At 39.1% G+C, this 15,163-nt stretch overlaps 1 protein-coding gene across 2 annotated transcripts in view; it reads left to right on the top strand.

Annotated features, from left to right (window-relative positions):
• TRPM7 (transient receptor potential cation channel subfamily M member 7) overlaps positions 1–15,163 on the top strand; it is a 109,583-nt gene that overhangs the window by 5,489 nt on the left and 88,931 nt on the right. For both annotated transcript variants that reach the window (XR_003513122.1, XM_027554025.1), the window contains exon 2: positions 13,522–13,601. Coding sequence is in view for 1 of the 2 variants with exons in the window: in XM_027554025.1 (XP_027409826.1) it covers positions 13,522–13,601 (80 nt within the window). In the remaining variant the exon portion in view is untranslated. The remainder of the gene's footprint in view (positions 1–13,521; positions 13,602–15,163) is intronic.

The raw sequence follows: 15,163 nt of genomic DNA on the forward strand, positions 1-15,163 counted from the left end.
AGCAGTGGGTTGCTGTTGTCAGCTGCCTGATCTTTTAATCGTGAAGTTTCCCATCATATGTTCACATAATAGTCGCAATTGGTGATTATTGCCATTGCTTAGTTATTTCATTCTAGATATCTCTTTCTCCTTTTTGGCAGGGGTGATGGGGGGAGCCTTTCAGCATGTGATTAAATTGTACAGTTTTTTGGGGGGTGGGTAACAGCTTTTGAAATACCTGTTTTAAGTTTGGTGCCTGAAAACACTTCAGAGTGGTTGAGATTTGTTTAGAATATGAGCAACATTTGGCTGTCTATGGGAATTTGAACTGAGTCATTTATGTGAGTTAGTATTAAAAAAAACTTAGATGTGTATCACTTTTATAGCGTACTTTGCAAATTATTAGATTAGTTTGAATATGAGTAAAAAGTGTGACTTGGAGAATTGGACCTCTTCTAGTTTATAAAAACAATTGGTTTAATTTGGTTTAAGCTCATACATTTAGATATTTTGTTCACCCTTTGGTTTGGTTCACCTTGGATTTAGAAAATTATTCTGAATCTTTTGGGGGAACATGTATTTAGTTTCCTGACCATTTAAAGGTTTTAGAACCCTGTTAAAGAAATTTTAGATATGGAGGTAAGCAGTTCTTTGAAACTGATAAGACATGCCTATTCACTGAAGCATTTTTTGCCAAGTCACACTCTTTTACGAGCATCACTGTTACTGTGTCTGTGAAAGGCAGATGATAATCTTTTTTCTACTTGACCTCAGGAGCAGTACTCGGATTAAAGTCTGTGAAACACTGTCCTTCCTTGCGTCATGAAAACATGTTCGTAACACCTCAAGTATCCCAGCTACCACACTTCTGGAAACTTCAACCTTTGGAAACCCAACTCCTCATAGAAGGGAAAAAAAGATTTTGAGCCAAGCCATTATCAGAAATATGGCAACCTTGAGCCCAGAGTTCACTGGTTGAAAAATATGTGCAAAGTGAAATTTAATAGGCTTACTTACCTACTTTGCTCTGACAGTTTGGTAGTACACTAGAAACGATAGAAGTTATCTGGGAAGCAGACTGCTACTGCAAGGAGGAGACTGGAGAAACATTCACTAGAATAGAAAAATAGGACTGTAAATTACCCTTTAGTATGTGAACCAGTTCTTCCTTGTTTTTGAGTATTTTACCATACCCAATACCTGGAAGGGCTTCCCTGTAGCTCAGGTAGTAAAGAATCTGCCTGCAATGCAGGAGACCCTGGTTTGATTTCTGAGTTAGAAAGATCCTCTGAAAAAGAGATAGGCTACCCACTCCAGTATTCTTGGGCTTCCCTTGTGGCTTAGCTGGTAAAGAATCTGCCTGCAATGTGGGAGACCTAGGATTGATCCCTGAGTTGGGAAGATCCCTTGGAGAAGGGAAAGGCTACCCACTCCAGTATTCTGGCCTGGAATATTCCATGGACTGTATAGTCCATGGGATCGAAAGGAGTTGGGCATGAATGAGCCACTTTCACTTTCTTTCACATTTTCAGTACCTGGAAGATACTCTACCCAGAAGGTACTCCTGACTAAAAAAACTGTGTGATAGGCTTTAGACAAATTTTCACAATATTAGCTAACATGTATTAGCATTTTGGAGAAGGAAATGGCAACCCACTCCAGTATTCTTGGCTAGAGAATCCCATGGACAGAGATTCTAGCAGGCTACAGTCCATGGTGTCACAAAGAGTTGGACACGACTAAGGGTCTAATATTAGCATTTAGCTGTCATTGTTCTAAGTGCTTTGAAAAAGTGAAAGTGTGCCTGGCTCTTTGTGACCTCATGGACTGTCGCCCACCAGGCTCCTCTGTCCATGGAGTTGTCCAGGCAAGCAAACTGGAGTATGCCTTTGGATGCTTTTGTAGTGTTGCTACATAGAGTATATATACTATGTTATGGTCCTTTGGTGTTCCTAAGTTTGGTATATATAGAATTATGTACATCTTTTTATGGATCTTGGTTTTTTATTGAAGTATAGTTGATTTAAAATACTGTACTAATTTCTCCAAAGAAGACATACAGATGGCTAACAAACACATGAAAAGATGCTCAACATCACTCATTATCAGAGAAATGCAAATCAAAACCACTATGAGGTACCATTTCACACCAGTCAGAATGGCTGCCATCCAAAAGTCTACAAATAATAAATGCTGGAGAGGGTGTGGAGAAAAGGGAACCCTCTTACACTGTTGGTGGGAATGCAAACTAGTACAGCCACTATGGAGAACAGTGTGGAGATTCCTTAAAAAACTGGAAATAGAACTGCCTTATGATCCAGCAATCCCACTGCTGGGCATACACACTGAGGAAACCAGAAGGGAAAGAGACACGTGTACCCCAATGTTCATCGCAGCACTGTTTATAATAGCCAGGACATGGAAACAACCTAGATGTCCATCAGCAGATGAATGGATAAGAAAGCAGTGGTACATATACACAATGGAGTATTACTCAGCCATTAAAAAGAATACATTTGAATCAGTTCTAATGAGGTGGATGAAACTGGAGCCTATTATACAGAGTGAAGTAAGCCAGAAGGAAAAACATAAATACAGTATACTAACGCATATATATGGAATTTAGAAAGATGGTAACAATAACCCTGTGTACGAGACAGCAAAAGAGACACTGATGTATAGAACAGTCTTATGGACTCTGTGGGAGAGGGAGAGGGTGGGAAGATTTGGGAGAATGACATTGAAACATGTAAAATATCATGTATGAAACGAGTTGCCAGTCCAGGTTCGATGCACGATACTGGATGCTTGGGGCTAGTGCACTGGGACGACCCAGAGGGATGGTATGGGGAGGGAGGAGGGAGGAGGGTTCAGGATGGGGAACACATGTATACCTGTAGTGGATTCATTTCGATATTTGGCAAAACTAATACAATTATGTAAAGTTTAAAAATAAAATTAAATTAAAAAAAAAAAACCATAAAAAAAATAAATAAAATACTGTACTAGTTTCATGTGTACAGCATAGTGATGCAATATTTTTATAGATTATACTCCATTTAAAGTTATTATAAAATACAGGATATAGTCCCTGTGCTGCACAATATATCCTTATAGCTTATTGTTTTGTTTTGTTTTTTCATTTTAATGAAATTAGGTTTTGGAGATTGTCATGTTGATACATGTAAGGTTTAGTTTATCCCTTTGAGCTGCTATATATTATTCCATTGTAGGAATAAAAATAAATAAATATAAAATGTTATCCATTTTACTATTGGGCATTTAGGTTGTTTGCAGTTTTTTATTACTGATGTAACATTCTTGTGTATCGTGAGAATTTTTCTAGGAAGTATATAAATAGAATTGCTGGGTCACAGGGTAGGTGCATCTTGAACTTTGTAGGTATTGCTGGAGTGTTGAGTAAAGTAGTTGTGCAGTTTCCACTCCCTCTAGAACTGTGTAAAATTCCCTTTCTTTTTTCCAACATCTTTGCCAACGTTTAATTGCTTAGGTTCTTCTGTTTTGCCCGACCCATAAATGTAAAGTAGTTCCTCATTGTTCTAATTTACATGTCCCTGGCCATGAATAATGTTGGTTTTTTTTTGGGAATGAATAATGTTGTGTGTCATTTCAGGTTAAAAGTTTTTGGCTATGGTTACTTTCCTTCTGGTGAATTCCCTTTGCTCAGTTTTCTAATGAATTACATTTTTCTTCTTTACTTGTAGAAGTTCTGTATGTAGTCTGGACAGTATTTTTTATTGTTTGTTTTTTGTTTTATGAGCTACAAATATCTTCTCCAGTCTCTAACTTGTTAAGTTTTTATTTTGTTAATGGTGGACTATTTACTTGTTTTTAGATTGTTGATGTATATTGGTTTTTAGTGTAATAAGTTATCAGTATTTGAGCGACTGATCTGATCTGATCTGATCTGATTTTCTTTATAGCCTGAACTTTCGCTTATTTTGAAGTCATAAAGCTATTTATTTATTTTTGGTAGAAGTTGTAAAGTTTTGCTTTTTCACATTATGACTTAACCCATCTAGTATTCATTTTGGATTCTAGTGTAGTGGTTCGTATACATATAATAATCATACTGTCTCCTGATTTGTACTGCTCTCTCTGAAATCGCTGGGTCGTGTCCAACTCTTTGCAACCCCATGGATGGTAGCCTACAAGGCTCCTCTGTCCATGGGATTCGCCAGGCAAGAATACTGGAGTGGATTGCCATTTCTTCCTCCAGGGGATCTTCCCACCCAGGGATCGAACCCAGGTCTCCTGAATTGCAGGCAGATGCTTTACCCTCCAAGCCATCAGGGAAGCCCATTGCTCTCTCTAGCACTCACCAACTTTTCTTAAGTGCAAGTTCCTGTTTTCCAAGTGATATATTCCATTATTCTGTTTGTCTTTTTTGTCAATGTATTTATTTGGATTTTTAGTAATCTTTAGGTGTCTACATAAAATTTCTTGACTTTGTATAAGAAATTAAATTTTTTGCCAACATATGTATCATCCTTTTTCTCATAAAACAATAAGTTTTGATCCCTTTTCATTTTAATAAAAGTTCTTTATGGTAAAATGATAAATTATTCTGAGTTAGACTTTATTTAGAATACTTGAGAAATAAATTACTGCTGTTTGAGCTAAATTAAAGTTGGTCACTTTTTAGACTCAGTGTCTGATCTTCAGTTATTTAATATGTTGGACTCCATGGAATGACACAGTGGCAACTGCTCATACTTAGCTTTATCAGACATTTTCTATCTTTTAAATTGGAGCAGTACTGTAGTGGTAAGCAGGTAGGGTAGCAATCTCCATGAGGTCAGCAGGGCAGCAAAACCAACAGAAAATAAGATTAAATGTAGAAGTTGGACTCTCTTTGCAGACACAGTCATGGTATGAATCTGATTCTTTTTATTTATTTTTGGCAAAAGTCTAACAGTTTATTGGAGCAGACTAGAAAAGTAGTCACTAAAATGACAAAAACAATTTTTTAAAAAACTTTTGATTTTATATTGAAAACAATTAACCAAGTTTTATTTTTTAATGTGTAAAACTTTGCCAACTATTTATTACTCCACAGAAGCTTTTCAGCAGTGTCTTTAAAACCTGTTCGGAGAGTTCACATCTGAATTATCAGTAATATCTAATTAGTTAAGTGATTGGCAGCCTTTTAAGCATAAGAGCAGAACTCTATAGAGTAGGGGCCTGAGTGCCAGGTCTCCTACAGAGGAAATCAAAGAATGCCAGCCATTTTCAACATTTTGCTTCAAGCTAGCCTTAAGTTTTCTTTGTCATTATGCCTTTGCTGACGGACATGTTGTCCAATGTACAGAATTACCACAGAACTCAGAATTTCTACATCTGTAGTTTCATTTAACTTTTGTAAGCTGTTGCAGTTTATTAGTAGGCAAGCTTCCTTTTAATTTGATTGGCTTTTCTTTTGAATATGGTCACATTTTCCTGTTTCTTCTTATATCTACTAATTTTTGATTATATCATAGATGTTGTGAATGTTATCTTGGAGAGACTGTGAGTTCTGTTTTAGTCCTCTGAAGATTATTGATTTTCTCTTTTAAAGTAGTTGCTACCGATTGAATGTTTATGTCTTCCCAAAATTCAGTGTTGATGTTATTTAAAGACAGGGCTTTGGGAAAGTAGTTAGAATTAGAGGGGGTCATGAAGGTGGGGTCATTATACAAAGAGACCAGAGAGCTTGCTCCCTATCCCCACCTTGTGAGGACACAGTGAAAAGACAGCTGTCTGCAATCCAGGGAGGGGGCTCTCAGATGCAGACCTTATTGGCCCCTTAATCTTGAATTCCAGTTTCTAGAACTTGGAGCAAATGAGTTTTGGTTGTTGAAACCAAAGTTGTCTTATTGTATTTGTATGGCAGTCAGGCTTCCCCACTCCAGTACTCTTGCCTGGAAAATCCCATGGATGGAGGAGCCTGGTAGGCTACAGTCCATGGGGTCGCTAAGAGTCGGACACGACTAAGCGACTTCACTTTCACTCTTCACTTTCATGCATTGGAGAAGGAAATGGCAACCCACTCCAGTGTTCTTGCCTGGAGAATCCCAGGGACGGGGAAGCCTGGTTGGGCTGCTGTCTATGGGGTCGCACAGAGTTGGACACGACTGATGCGACGCGGCAGCAGCAGCAGCAGGCTTCCCTGGTGGCTCAGAGGTTAAAGCGTCTGCCTCCAATGCGGGAGACCCGGGTTCCATCCTGGGTCGGGAAGATCCCCCGGAGAAGGAAATGTTAACCCACTCCAGTATTCTTGCCTGGAGAATCCCATGGACAGAGGAGCCTGGTAGGCTACAGTCCACGGGATCTCAAAGAGTCAGACACGACTGAGCGACTTCACTTCACTTCACTTTTCACTTCATTGCAGTCAGAGCACATTAGGATAGTAGTTGATTAACCTGACTGTACTCAAATTCCAAACTCTGACTCCTTCAATGGGCAGTAAAAATATCTGTTCAGTTAGTTACTCTATTCTTAACTGACCTGCTTGGAATCTGCCCCATGTATGCATGCTTCATGGGTCAGCTAGATTTCAGCAGTGTTAATATGCAGTATTTAGGGTTCCCTTTTTTTGTGACTCTGTCCTATGCAGGACTTTTCCCATCACTTTCCAGCTGCTGTTGTCACCTCTAAGTTTGTATTCTGGTTCTTCAAGCCAGTAAAACTATGGAATTTCTATTGGAGTTTTAGCTACTTAAGTAGGTATGCAGTGGGGCCTCTCTTAGCCATAAAATAGGAAACTCACTCAGTACTGTTCCTTTATCCTGAATACAAACTTCATCTGATTCCTTCCTGCTTTTGGTTGCCTGTTCAGTGCTGCTAAGTAGTTTTCTTTTTTTTAATTTTTATTTTATCCTGAGTTTATGGTTATTATCTTTGGAGCTTTAGTCCAATAGAAGCTCCATAGCTGGAGGCTCCTTTCTAATATTAATATATAGAATTGTTGGGTGTATTTAGTTGTAAAAATAGATTGATTTTCAGTGTTACCTTGAAGTAGAACTTTTAAAGCAGTCCTTTTTTTTCCCCCTCAATTTTCACTATCAGTATCTAGTCAAGAAGGATGTGCTGGTACTGATTTGTTTGAAGAGTAGAATGTGGTTAGCAGACTTCTTTGTAGCATATATGCCCCTTATTACTAGGAGACAGGAGGAATCTAAAATTGAATTTTGAAGCATTGTTGAGATATGACTGTGTGGGGCGCATTTTGCTAAAAACATGGATCATAATCTTCAGAGCAACTTTGTGAGATAGGTATATTATTCTATTTTATGGGTGAGGAAACAGAAGTTCAGACACTTAAGGTTGCATTAATAGAATAACCAACAATGAACAGGTTATTCTGAACTCCAGAATCTGATCTCTTTTACCACTGAAGATCACGTTTCCTTCTTTTGCTAACATTCTGTGGTTATAGTTTTTACTTTATCTAGAACATTTAAGTTTAGGAATTTTCAGATTTGTGTTTGTAGTGTGCCATCTTTTGGTAAAATACAGTAATGCAGTCTAGCAAAATAAGGATAAAATTAGGAATTTTTATATGTATTTATAATCCAGGGCACATTTTATTGGATTCTTGATTGTAGAGCAGAAGCTCAGAATTTCAAAAATTGTAGAAACCTATTATTGGGAATGATTTGCCATTATCAGCTGGGATATGTCACTGTCAGGCATAGGAAGCCAATCCCTAATGTAATCAATGAATGCCATAAATGACAAAACTGCTGTGTATGGGGAGAATATATTTATATTTGGTGTTTACACAAACAGGAGAGATGGTAAACTCTTGAAATAAACTTGGTGAATAATGAAGGTAGGGGAAACTGTGATAGTCTTGAAGCGTGGTAATGTTTCTGTATGTCTCTGTAGGCACAAAATTTGATAAAAATTTGTGAACATCAGAGTGACACTATTTAAGTGACTTAACCAGTTCAGTTCAGTTCAGTCGCTCAGTCGTGTCCGACTCTGCATGTGACCCCATGAATCGCAGCACGCCAGGCCTCCCTGTCCATCACCATCTCCCGGAGTTCACTCAAACTCACGTCCATCGAGTCAGTGATACCATCCAGCCATCTCATCCTCTATCGTCCCCTTCTCCTCCTGCCCCCATCCCTCCCAGCATCAGAGTCTTTTCCAATGAGTCAACTCTTTGCATGAAGTGCCCAAAGTACTGGAGTTTCAGCTTTAGCATCAGTCCTTCCAAAGAAATCCCAGGGCTGATCTCCTTCAGAATGGACTGGTTGGATCTCCTTGCAGTCCAAGGGACTCTCAAGAGTCTTCTCCAACACCACAGTTCAAAAGCATCAATTCTTCAGTGCTCAGCTTTCTTCACAGTTCAACTCTCACATCCATACATGACCACAGGAAAAACCATAGCCTTGACTAGACGGACCTTTGTTGGCAAGGGTTTACTAAAGTTTTGGATGGATTTGTCAGAGACTACTATGAAAGATTTGAAGTTGTGAAGAGATAGTACTGGCTGTTTGTTTATTATTTTTAATAAGAGTGATAAAATGAAACTAACTATGAGTACATTTGTACCAGTCCTGCAATTTAACAATGTACCTGTTTGGGTAGTTTTATATTTTATCATAATAGACAAATGAGTACCGAAAGAAAGTGAAAGTGTTAGCTGCTCAGTTGTGTCCCACTCTTTGCCACCTCATGGACTGTAGCCCGCCAGGCTCCTCTGTCCATGGAATTCTCCAGACAAGAATACTGGAGTAGTTAGCCATTCTCTTCTCCAGGGGATCTTCCTAACACAGGCATTGAACCCATGTCTCTGCATTGCAGCCAGATCCTTTACCGTCTGAGGCACCAGGGAAGCCCTAAATGAGTACTAGAAGGGACTCAAGTGTTTTAAGTTGTTGGTGATTGAAAGTGACCATTTCTGGGGAAAGAAGCTAGGTATATGTACTCGAACGCTGGATATTTTTTTCCTCAGTAATGTTTACATTTCATGTTTACATCTATTTATTTAATGCCTTTTCTATTGAAATTCCTGCAGAAAAAAATAACTTTGTTCATGTACATCTGAGACTCTTTAGCCCCTTCTTGTTTTTCCTGTCTTTAGAAAGCAACTCTTAATACAAGGGTCTACTGGGATTGTAGGCCTGGTAGAAGGGACGCTAATTATATCCAAGAAACAGTGCAGGGGAAGACTCTGAAGGACATAGCATAGACTTGTTAGATGGAATTGGCTCAGTGGAATTGTGAGATTTTTTTGTGGGACGCTTTTGTGAGATTTAGAGCATGGGTTGGCAAACTATGCCATGTATACCAACTCTGGCCAAGGCCTGTTCTGGCCAGGGCCTGAGCTCAGAATGGTTCCTATATTTTTTAGTGGTTGAAAAACAAAACAGTAGGTGATAGAGGCAGTAAGTGGTCCAAAAAGCCTAAAATATTTACCATTTGGCTCTTAATAGAAAAAATTTGTTGATTGCCCATATAGAGTATAGCCGTACTTCTCTAAGTGCAAGTCGCTCAGTCGTGTCCGACTCTTTGCGACCCTATGCCTGAATACTGGGGTGGGTGGCTGTGTCCTCCTCCAGGGGATCTTCCTGAACCAGCATCTCTTCTACTGCATTGGCAGGGAGGTTTTTTACCGCTAGTGTGCCCCTTGGAAACCCCACTGTTGTGAATGGAGTATTCTATGAGTTCCATCAGGTAAAACTGACTGATAGTGTTTAAGTCTACTCTGTTCTTTCTAGTTTTCTGCCTACTTATCCAATCAAGAAAAAGAGGAGGGGGGAAAAAGGGGCTGTGAATTGTACAAGATTGCATTTCTTAACCTTTATCTAAGCCGTATATTTTCAAGTTCTCCCTAAGATGTTTTCCTCTTGACAAAACTCCTTAAAAAGGTCCACTGTATTGTTAATTAATAAATTTGCTCCTGTTGTGTTCACTTTTCACCCATCTTTCATTCATGCTGTAGGCTTTAGGCCTATGCTCATGAATTGCAAATAATTTAGTTTTTTAAAAAACATGTAGTTCATACTGAAGCAATCTGAGTGCGTCTCATGCTTGTATATTGCTGCTGTTTTAGTGTGTTATTTGCATATGTTGAATGTTTAGTTCTAGAGTCTGATTTTGATGGACTTCATTACTGTATCATGGGACTGAGCTGCCTTTTTGTTTGCAAATAAGCTCACAGAGAGAAATTCCAAACAAATCTTTTGTCTTGCTTTAACAACCAGTAAAAATATAGCAGTAAGTACAATCACTGAGCTGTTCTCCCCCACCCCAGCACAGTTCCAGTTTTTCTAAAAGAGAGAAGCAACCCTTTAAAAGATAAATCACAGTATAATTTTTGTTATTATAAACCCTTTTTATAATTTAAAATTTTATTTATTAATTTGGCCGTGCCAGGTCTTAGTTGCAGCACTCAGAATCTTTAGGTGCAACGTGTGAAGAAATGTAGTTTTCTTGGCCAGGGATTGAACCCAGGCCCCCTACATTGGGACACGGAGTCTTTAGCCACTGGACCACCAGGGAAGTCCTTGCATTTAAAAAATATGTATTTATTTATTTTTGGCTCTGGTGCATCTTTGTTGCTGAGAGGGCTTTTCTTTAGTTGTGGCGAGCAGGGGCTACTCTCTAGTTGCGGCTTCTCATTGTGGCTGCCTTTCTTGTTGAGAGCACAGGCTCTAGGGCACATGGGCTTTAGTAGTTGCAGCACGTGGGCTCATCCTCTGTGGCACCCGGGCTCTAGCGCACAGGCTCAGTAGTTGTGGCGCACCGGCTTAGTTGCTCCGTGGCATATGGGATCTTCCCAGACCGTGGAGAGAACCTGTGTCTTTGGCACTGGCAGGCAGATTCTTTACCCCTGAGCCACCAGGGAAGCCCCCTGTGATTTTTAATAATAGAAGAGGAGCATGATAAAAATTTCATGAGTTTAAAGTGTAAGTTAGTTTTAGTAAAAATTCAACCTCACATCATCATGTATTAGAACAGCCTACCAAATGATTATTTTTAAAGTTACAAACAGAAGTCACATGAATAAATGTCTCCCAGTCCAGATGCGCTGCCTACCTTCAGTGTACTATGGTTCTGGAGTGGGAGAAGGGTGTAGGATAGCAGTAATATCAGAAATCTGACTGACATGGCCAGATCTTTTGGTTGTCAGGACAGTGCTCTCACTGTGATCCTGGGGATGGTTCCATTGTTCTGTAGTTGCATAAGCAGTAGAGGGAATCGTGATTGCATATCCTAAATAGTGTAAGCCTCTTTGGTGGGCACATTTGCTTCAATTTTCTGAGTGAAATGAGAAGTAGGTCATCAGTTGAGAATAAGAATGGTGAATGAGGGTTGGAGGTTTGAGGAGAGGAGGAGATAGTGTGAAATCGTATAGGAGAATGAGAAAATGGACATCATTAAGGGATGTTTGTGGTTTTAAAGTGAAATCAAAAGGTGTTGTTTTGTTTGTTTTTTCCTGTAGTCGTATTAACATAGGCAGTTATGGAATGGATGAGGAATTGGATTGAATCAGGATTGGGTTTGCCGGGTGTATTCTTAGTTCAGTAAAACTGAAGAGAGTCCTATTTTTTTTTTTTCCCCCATGAGAGATATGTAGGTAAAGCAGATTCTTCAAAGGAATATCAGACTTTAGTTAGAATAAGAATGTGGTGGAGGGACTGTGTTAATTGAGCTTTAGGGTGTAGGACATTTTCCTGATGAAGGGTCATGGGTTCTAGAGGGCATTCTGTGAGTTTTAAAAAATTTGTTTATTTACTTTTGACTGTACTGGGTCTTCAGTCACTGTGCACAGGGTTTCTTTAGTTGTGGCAAGTGGGGGCTACTCTTCTTTGAATTGCATGACTTCTCATTGCACAATGGGCTCTAGGCACATGGGCTTCAGTAGTTGGAGCTGCCAAGCTCTAGAGCATAGGCTCAATAGTTGTGGCACACTGGCTTAAAAGCTCTGTGGCATGTGGGATCTTCCCAGATCAGGAATCAGACCCGTGTCCCCTGCATTGGCAGGTGGATTCTTAACCATTGGACCACCAGGGAAGTCCCCATCCTGTGGTTTTTGTAACTAGGGGATCATGGTACACTGCTTAAGTGTACCATTCACTTAAGCATGGATCACTGCTTTAGTGAATGTATTTAAAGGAGAACCATTGACCTAGAAAATGGACATTTTGAATGAAGAGACAGAATTTTGCAACCAGAATTAGATTAAAGGATATGCTAAGGTTTATGATTAGAATATCTAAAGGATTTGAGAGGAACCTGCAAACTTCACCATCATAATTCTGTTTAGAATATCTCTTCTCCTAGGGGCTTCTTTTTTTGTTGTTTTTGATTTGGCCCCCTGGTTGGCTTATGGGATCTAATTTTTCCAACTAGGCTTGTACCCTTTGCATTGGAAACTCCCCTGCCTAACCACTGAACTGTAGAGGTTTCATTAAGGAATATAGGCTCTTCCTTTTTGTATTGTCCTGGTAAGAAAGAGGCAGATAGAGAAGGGAAAAGAGATTCTGATAGAGAGCATGCTAATATCTATATTTAATATATAGTAATATCTATAGACATATTAGATATATAATTAATATTTTCTATATATCTAACATATATGTTATATGGAGGATGAAGCTCAAGATCTTTAATCTACTCAGTCCTAATTTGTGGAGTTTCACCTTTTTCAATATATAATGCCCCATCTCTTTCTAATCAGTCACCAGTAGTAGGGTACAGAGGCTAGGGATCCAAGCAAAAACTTAAGTAGTGGTATAAACAGTAATTTTTAAAAACCTTTTAAACTTGAAATTGTTTCAGACTTACAGTAATTGAAGGAAATGTGTTAATCTTCCACTGTGATCCTAGATTTGTCTTACTCTCCCTGTTAATTTTTGTGCTGTATTCATTTTAGGACTGTCATATATAAGATTGTTCTAACAATCTGGTGAATCATACATTTGAAATCATGTAGTAACCTATTGCTGTCTAGCATCTCTTTTTTTCTAGTATTATTTTTCTTTTGATTAGAATTTGCTTGATGCATTTTTGGGTGCCTGTGCCATTAGCCATTCCATGCCCCTGTACTTTAGGTATTTATCTTAGAAACAGAACAGAATATATCTAGGGGTTTCTTTTGGCTGTGTCATGCAGCCTGTGGGATCTTAGTTCCCAGACCAGGGCTCAGAGGACCCAACTTGCGCCCCCTTCAGTGGAAGCACAAAGTCTTAGCCACGGGAATGCTTGGCAGGTCTCTGACAGTCACTTCTAATTGGCTGTAAAATGATCCACTTCCCAGGATCGTACCAGCCCCTCTTGAGGTTTTTGGCTCTGCATAGCACTGTTGATTTAGTATCTGCATAGTACTGTTGATTAGTAGTCTCAAACTCAGTGGATTTAAATGGAATGATTCTCATATTTTAGGTGTGCTGTCATCAGTAAACATGTTATATGTAATAAATAGTGAACTAAAAATGGAATTTTTTAATGTATTTTTTATTAAATTTTTCTTTGTAATATTAATTGGTTAATTTATAAACAGTCTTTTTAAACTTTCTGTTTTAGTCCCAGAAATCCTGGATAGAAAGCACTTTGACCAAGAGGGAATGTGTATATATCATACCAAGTTCCAAAGACCCTCACAGGTAAGTATACTTCTCTTTATTCTGAATTCTTATAGAAATTTAGATGTAAATTACATTGCTATTTTATTAAAAACTAAAGTTATTAATTATTTGTAGTTACTGTTGGGTGAAGGAAATGGCAACCCACTTCAGTATCCTTGCCTAGAGAATCCTGTGGACAGAGGAACTTGGTGGGCTGCTGTCCATAGAGTCGCAAAGAGTCGGACACAACTGAAGCGACTTAGCATGCATGCATGCATTGGAGAAGGAAATGGCGACCCACTCCAGTGTTCTTGCCTGGAAAATCCCAGGAACAGAGGGGCCTGGTGGGCTGCTGTCTATGGGGTTGCACAGAGTTGGATATGACTGAAGCGACTTAGCAGCAGCAGTAGTTACTGTTAATTTTTGTGTTTACTGTTAATCTTTTAGGATTAGGAGGAGATAGTAGTAGCAAGATATCAGCATTCTGCAGTTCTTAATTGGAGAAGGCAATGGCATCCCACTTCAGTGCTCTTGCCTGGAAAACCCCATGGACAGAGAAGCCTGGTAGGCTGCAGTCCATGGGGTCGCTAAGAGTCGGGAACTACTGAGCAACTTCACTTTCACTTTTCACTTTCATGCATTGGAGAAGGAAATGGCAACCCACTCCAGTGTTCTGGCCTGGAGAATCCCAGGGACAGGGGAGCCTGGTGGGCTGCCGTCTATGGGGTCTCACAGAGTCGGACACGACTGAAGTGACTTAGCAGTAGCAGCAGTTCTTAATGACATTTCACAACATGAAACCTCTCATTCAGAGTATTCTTCCTTCCCTGATCTTCCCCCATATCATACTAGTGTATTACAAAGATCAGACAGTTAAGTCTCTTTTTTAAAAATTTGATTTATTGATACTGAGAACTTAAAAAGTTTATGTATCTGTTTAAGGGGCATCTATTGAGTACCCAACACTATAGTTTATGCTGAAGAAACCAGTATGAACCTAATGGTTGCTATTTTTGTTTGCCAGTATGTAGCTGCAGATGAGCACCTATTGGAAAACCCGTCACCAGGAATTTGTTGGCATTTCTGATTGTCCTTTGGTCTTAAAAATGGCATTGATACTAGAAAAAAAAATTAAGTAAAGGACATGAGTTAGAATTCAAGAAAAAGATCTCTTGAGGTATTTATTGAAGAAACATTTTTCCTAATTTTCTTCTTTTTTCTGAGACCTAAAAATAGCAAAAAGCTTAAAAGGGTACCTCAAAGATATACTTACTTCCTGGACTACAAAGCACTTTTCTTCACAGGCACTTAGGACAAATTAATTGAAAAAGGTGTTTACTGGAGTTTTTAGTCATCTTACCGTTCCTGTCTCCTGTTAAACCTTGTCTTCTATGCAGTTATCTTCTCTACAGCTTTTACTTCCATTTGATATATGGCTCTTATGCCAAGTAAGCAATCTTTTATTAACTATTTTAAGTTACAGTATGTGTGTGTTCAGTCGCTCAGTCATGTCTGACTCTTTGCTGCCCTATGGATTGTAGCCCGCCAGGCTCCTCTGTCCATGGGATTCTCCAGGCCAGGAGTACTAGAGTGGGTTGCCA

The sequence above is a fragment of the Bos indicus x Bos taurus genome, chromosome 10 (assembly GCF_003369695.1).
Source record: "Bos indicus x Bos taurus breed Angus x Brahman F1 hybrid chromosome 10, Bos_hybrid_MaternalHap_v2.0, whole genome shotgun sequence".
In the NCBI taxonomy this organism is placed as follows: Eukaryota; Metazoa; Chordata; class Mammalia; order Artiodactyla; family Bovidae; genus Bos; species Bos indicus x Bos taurus.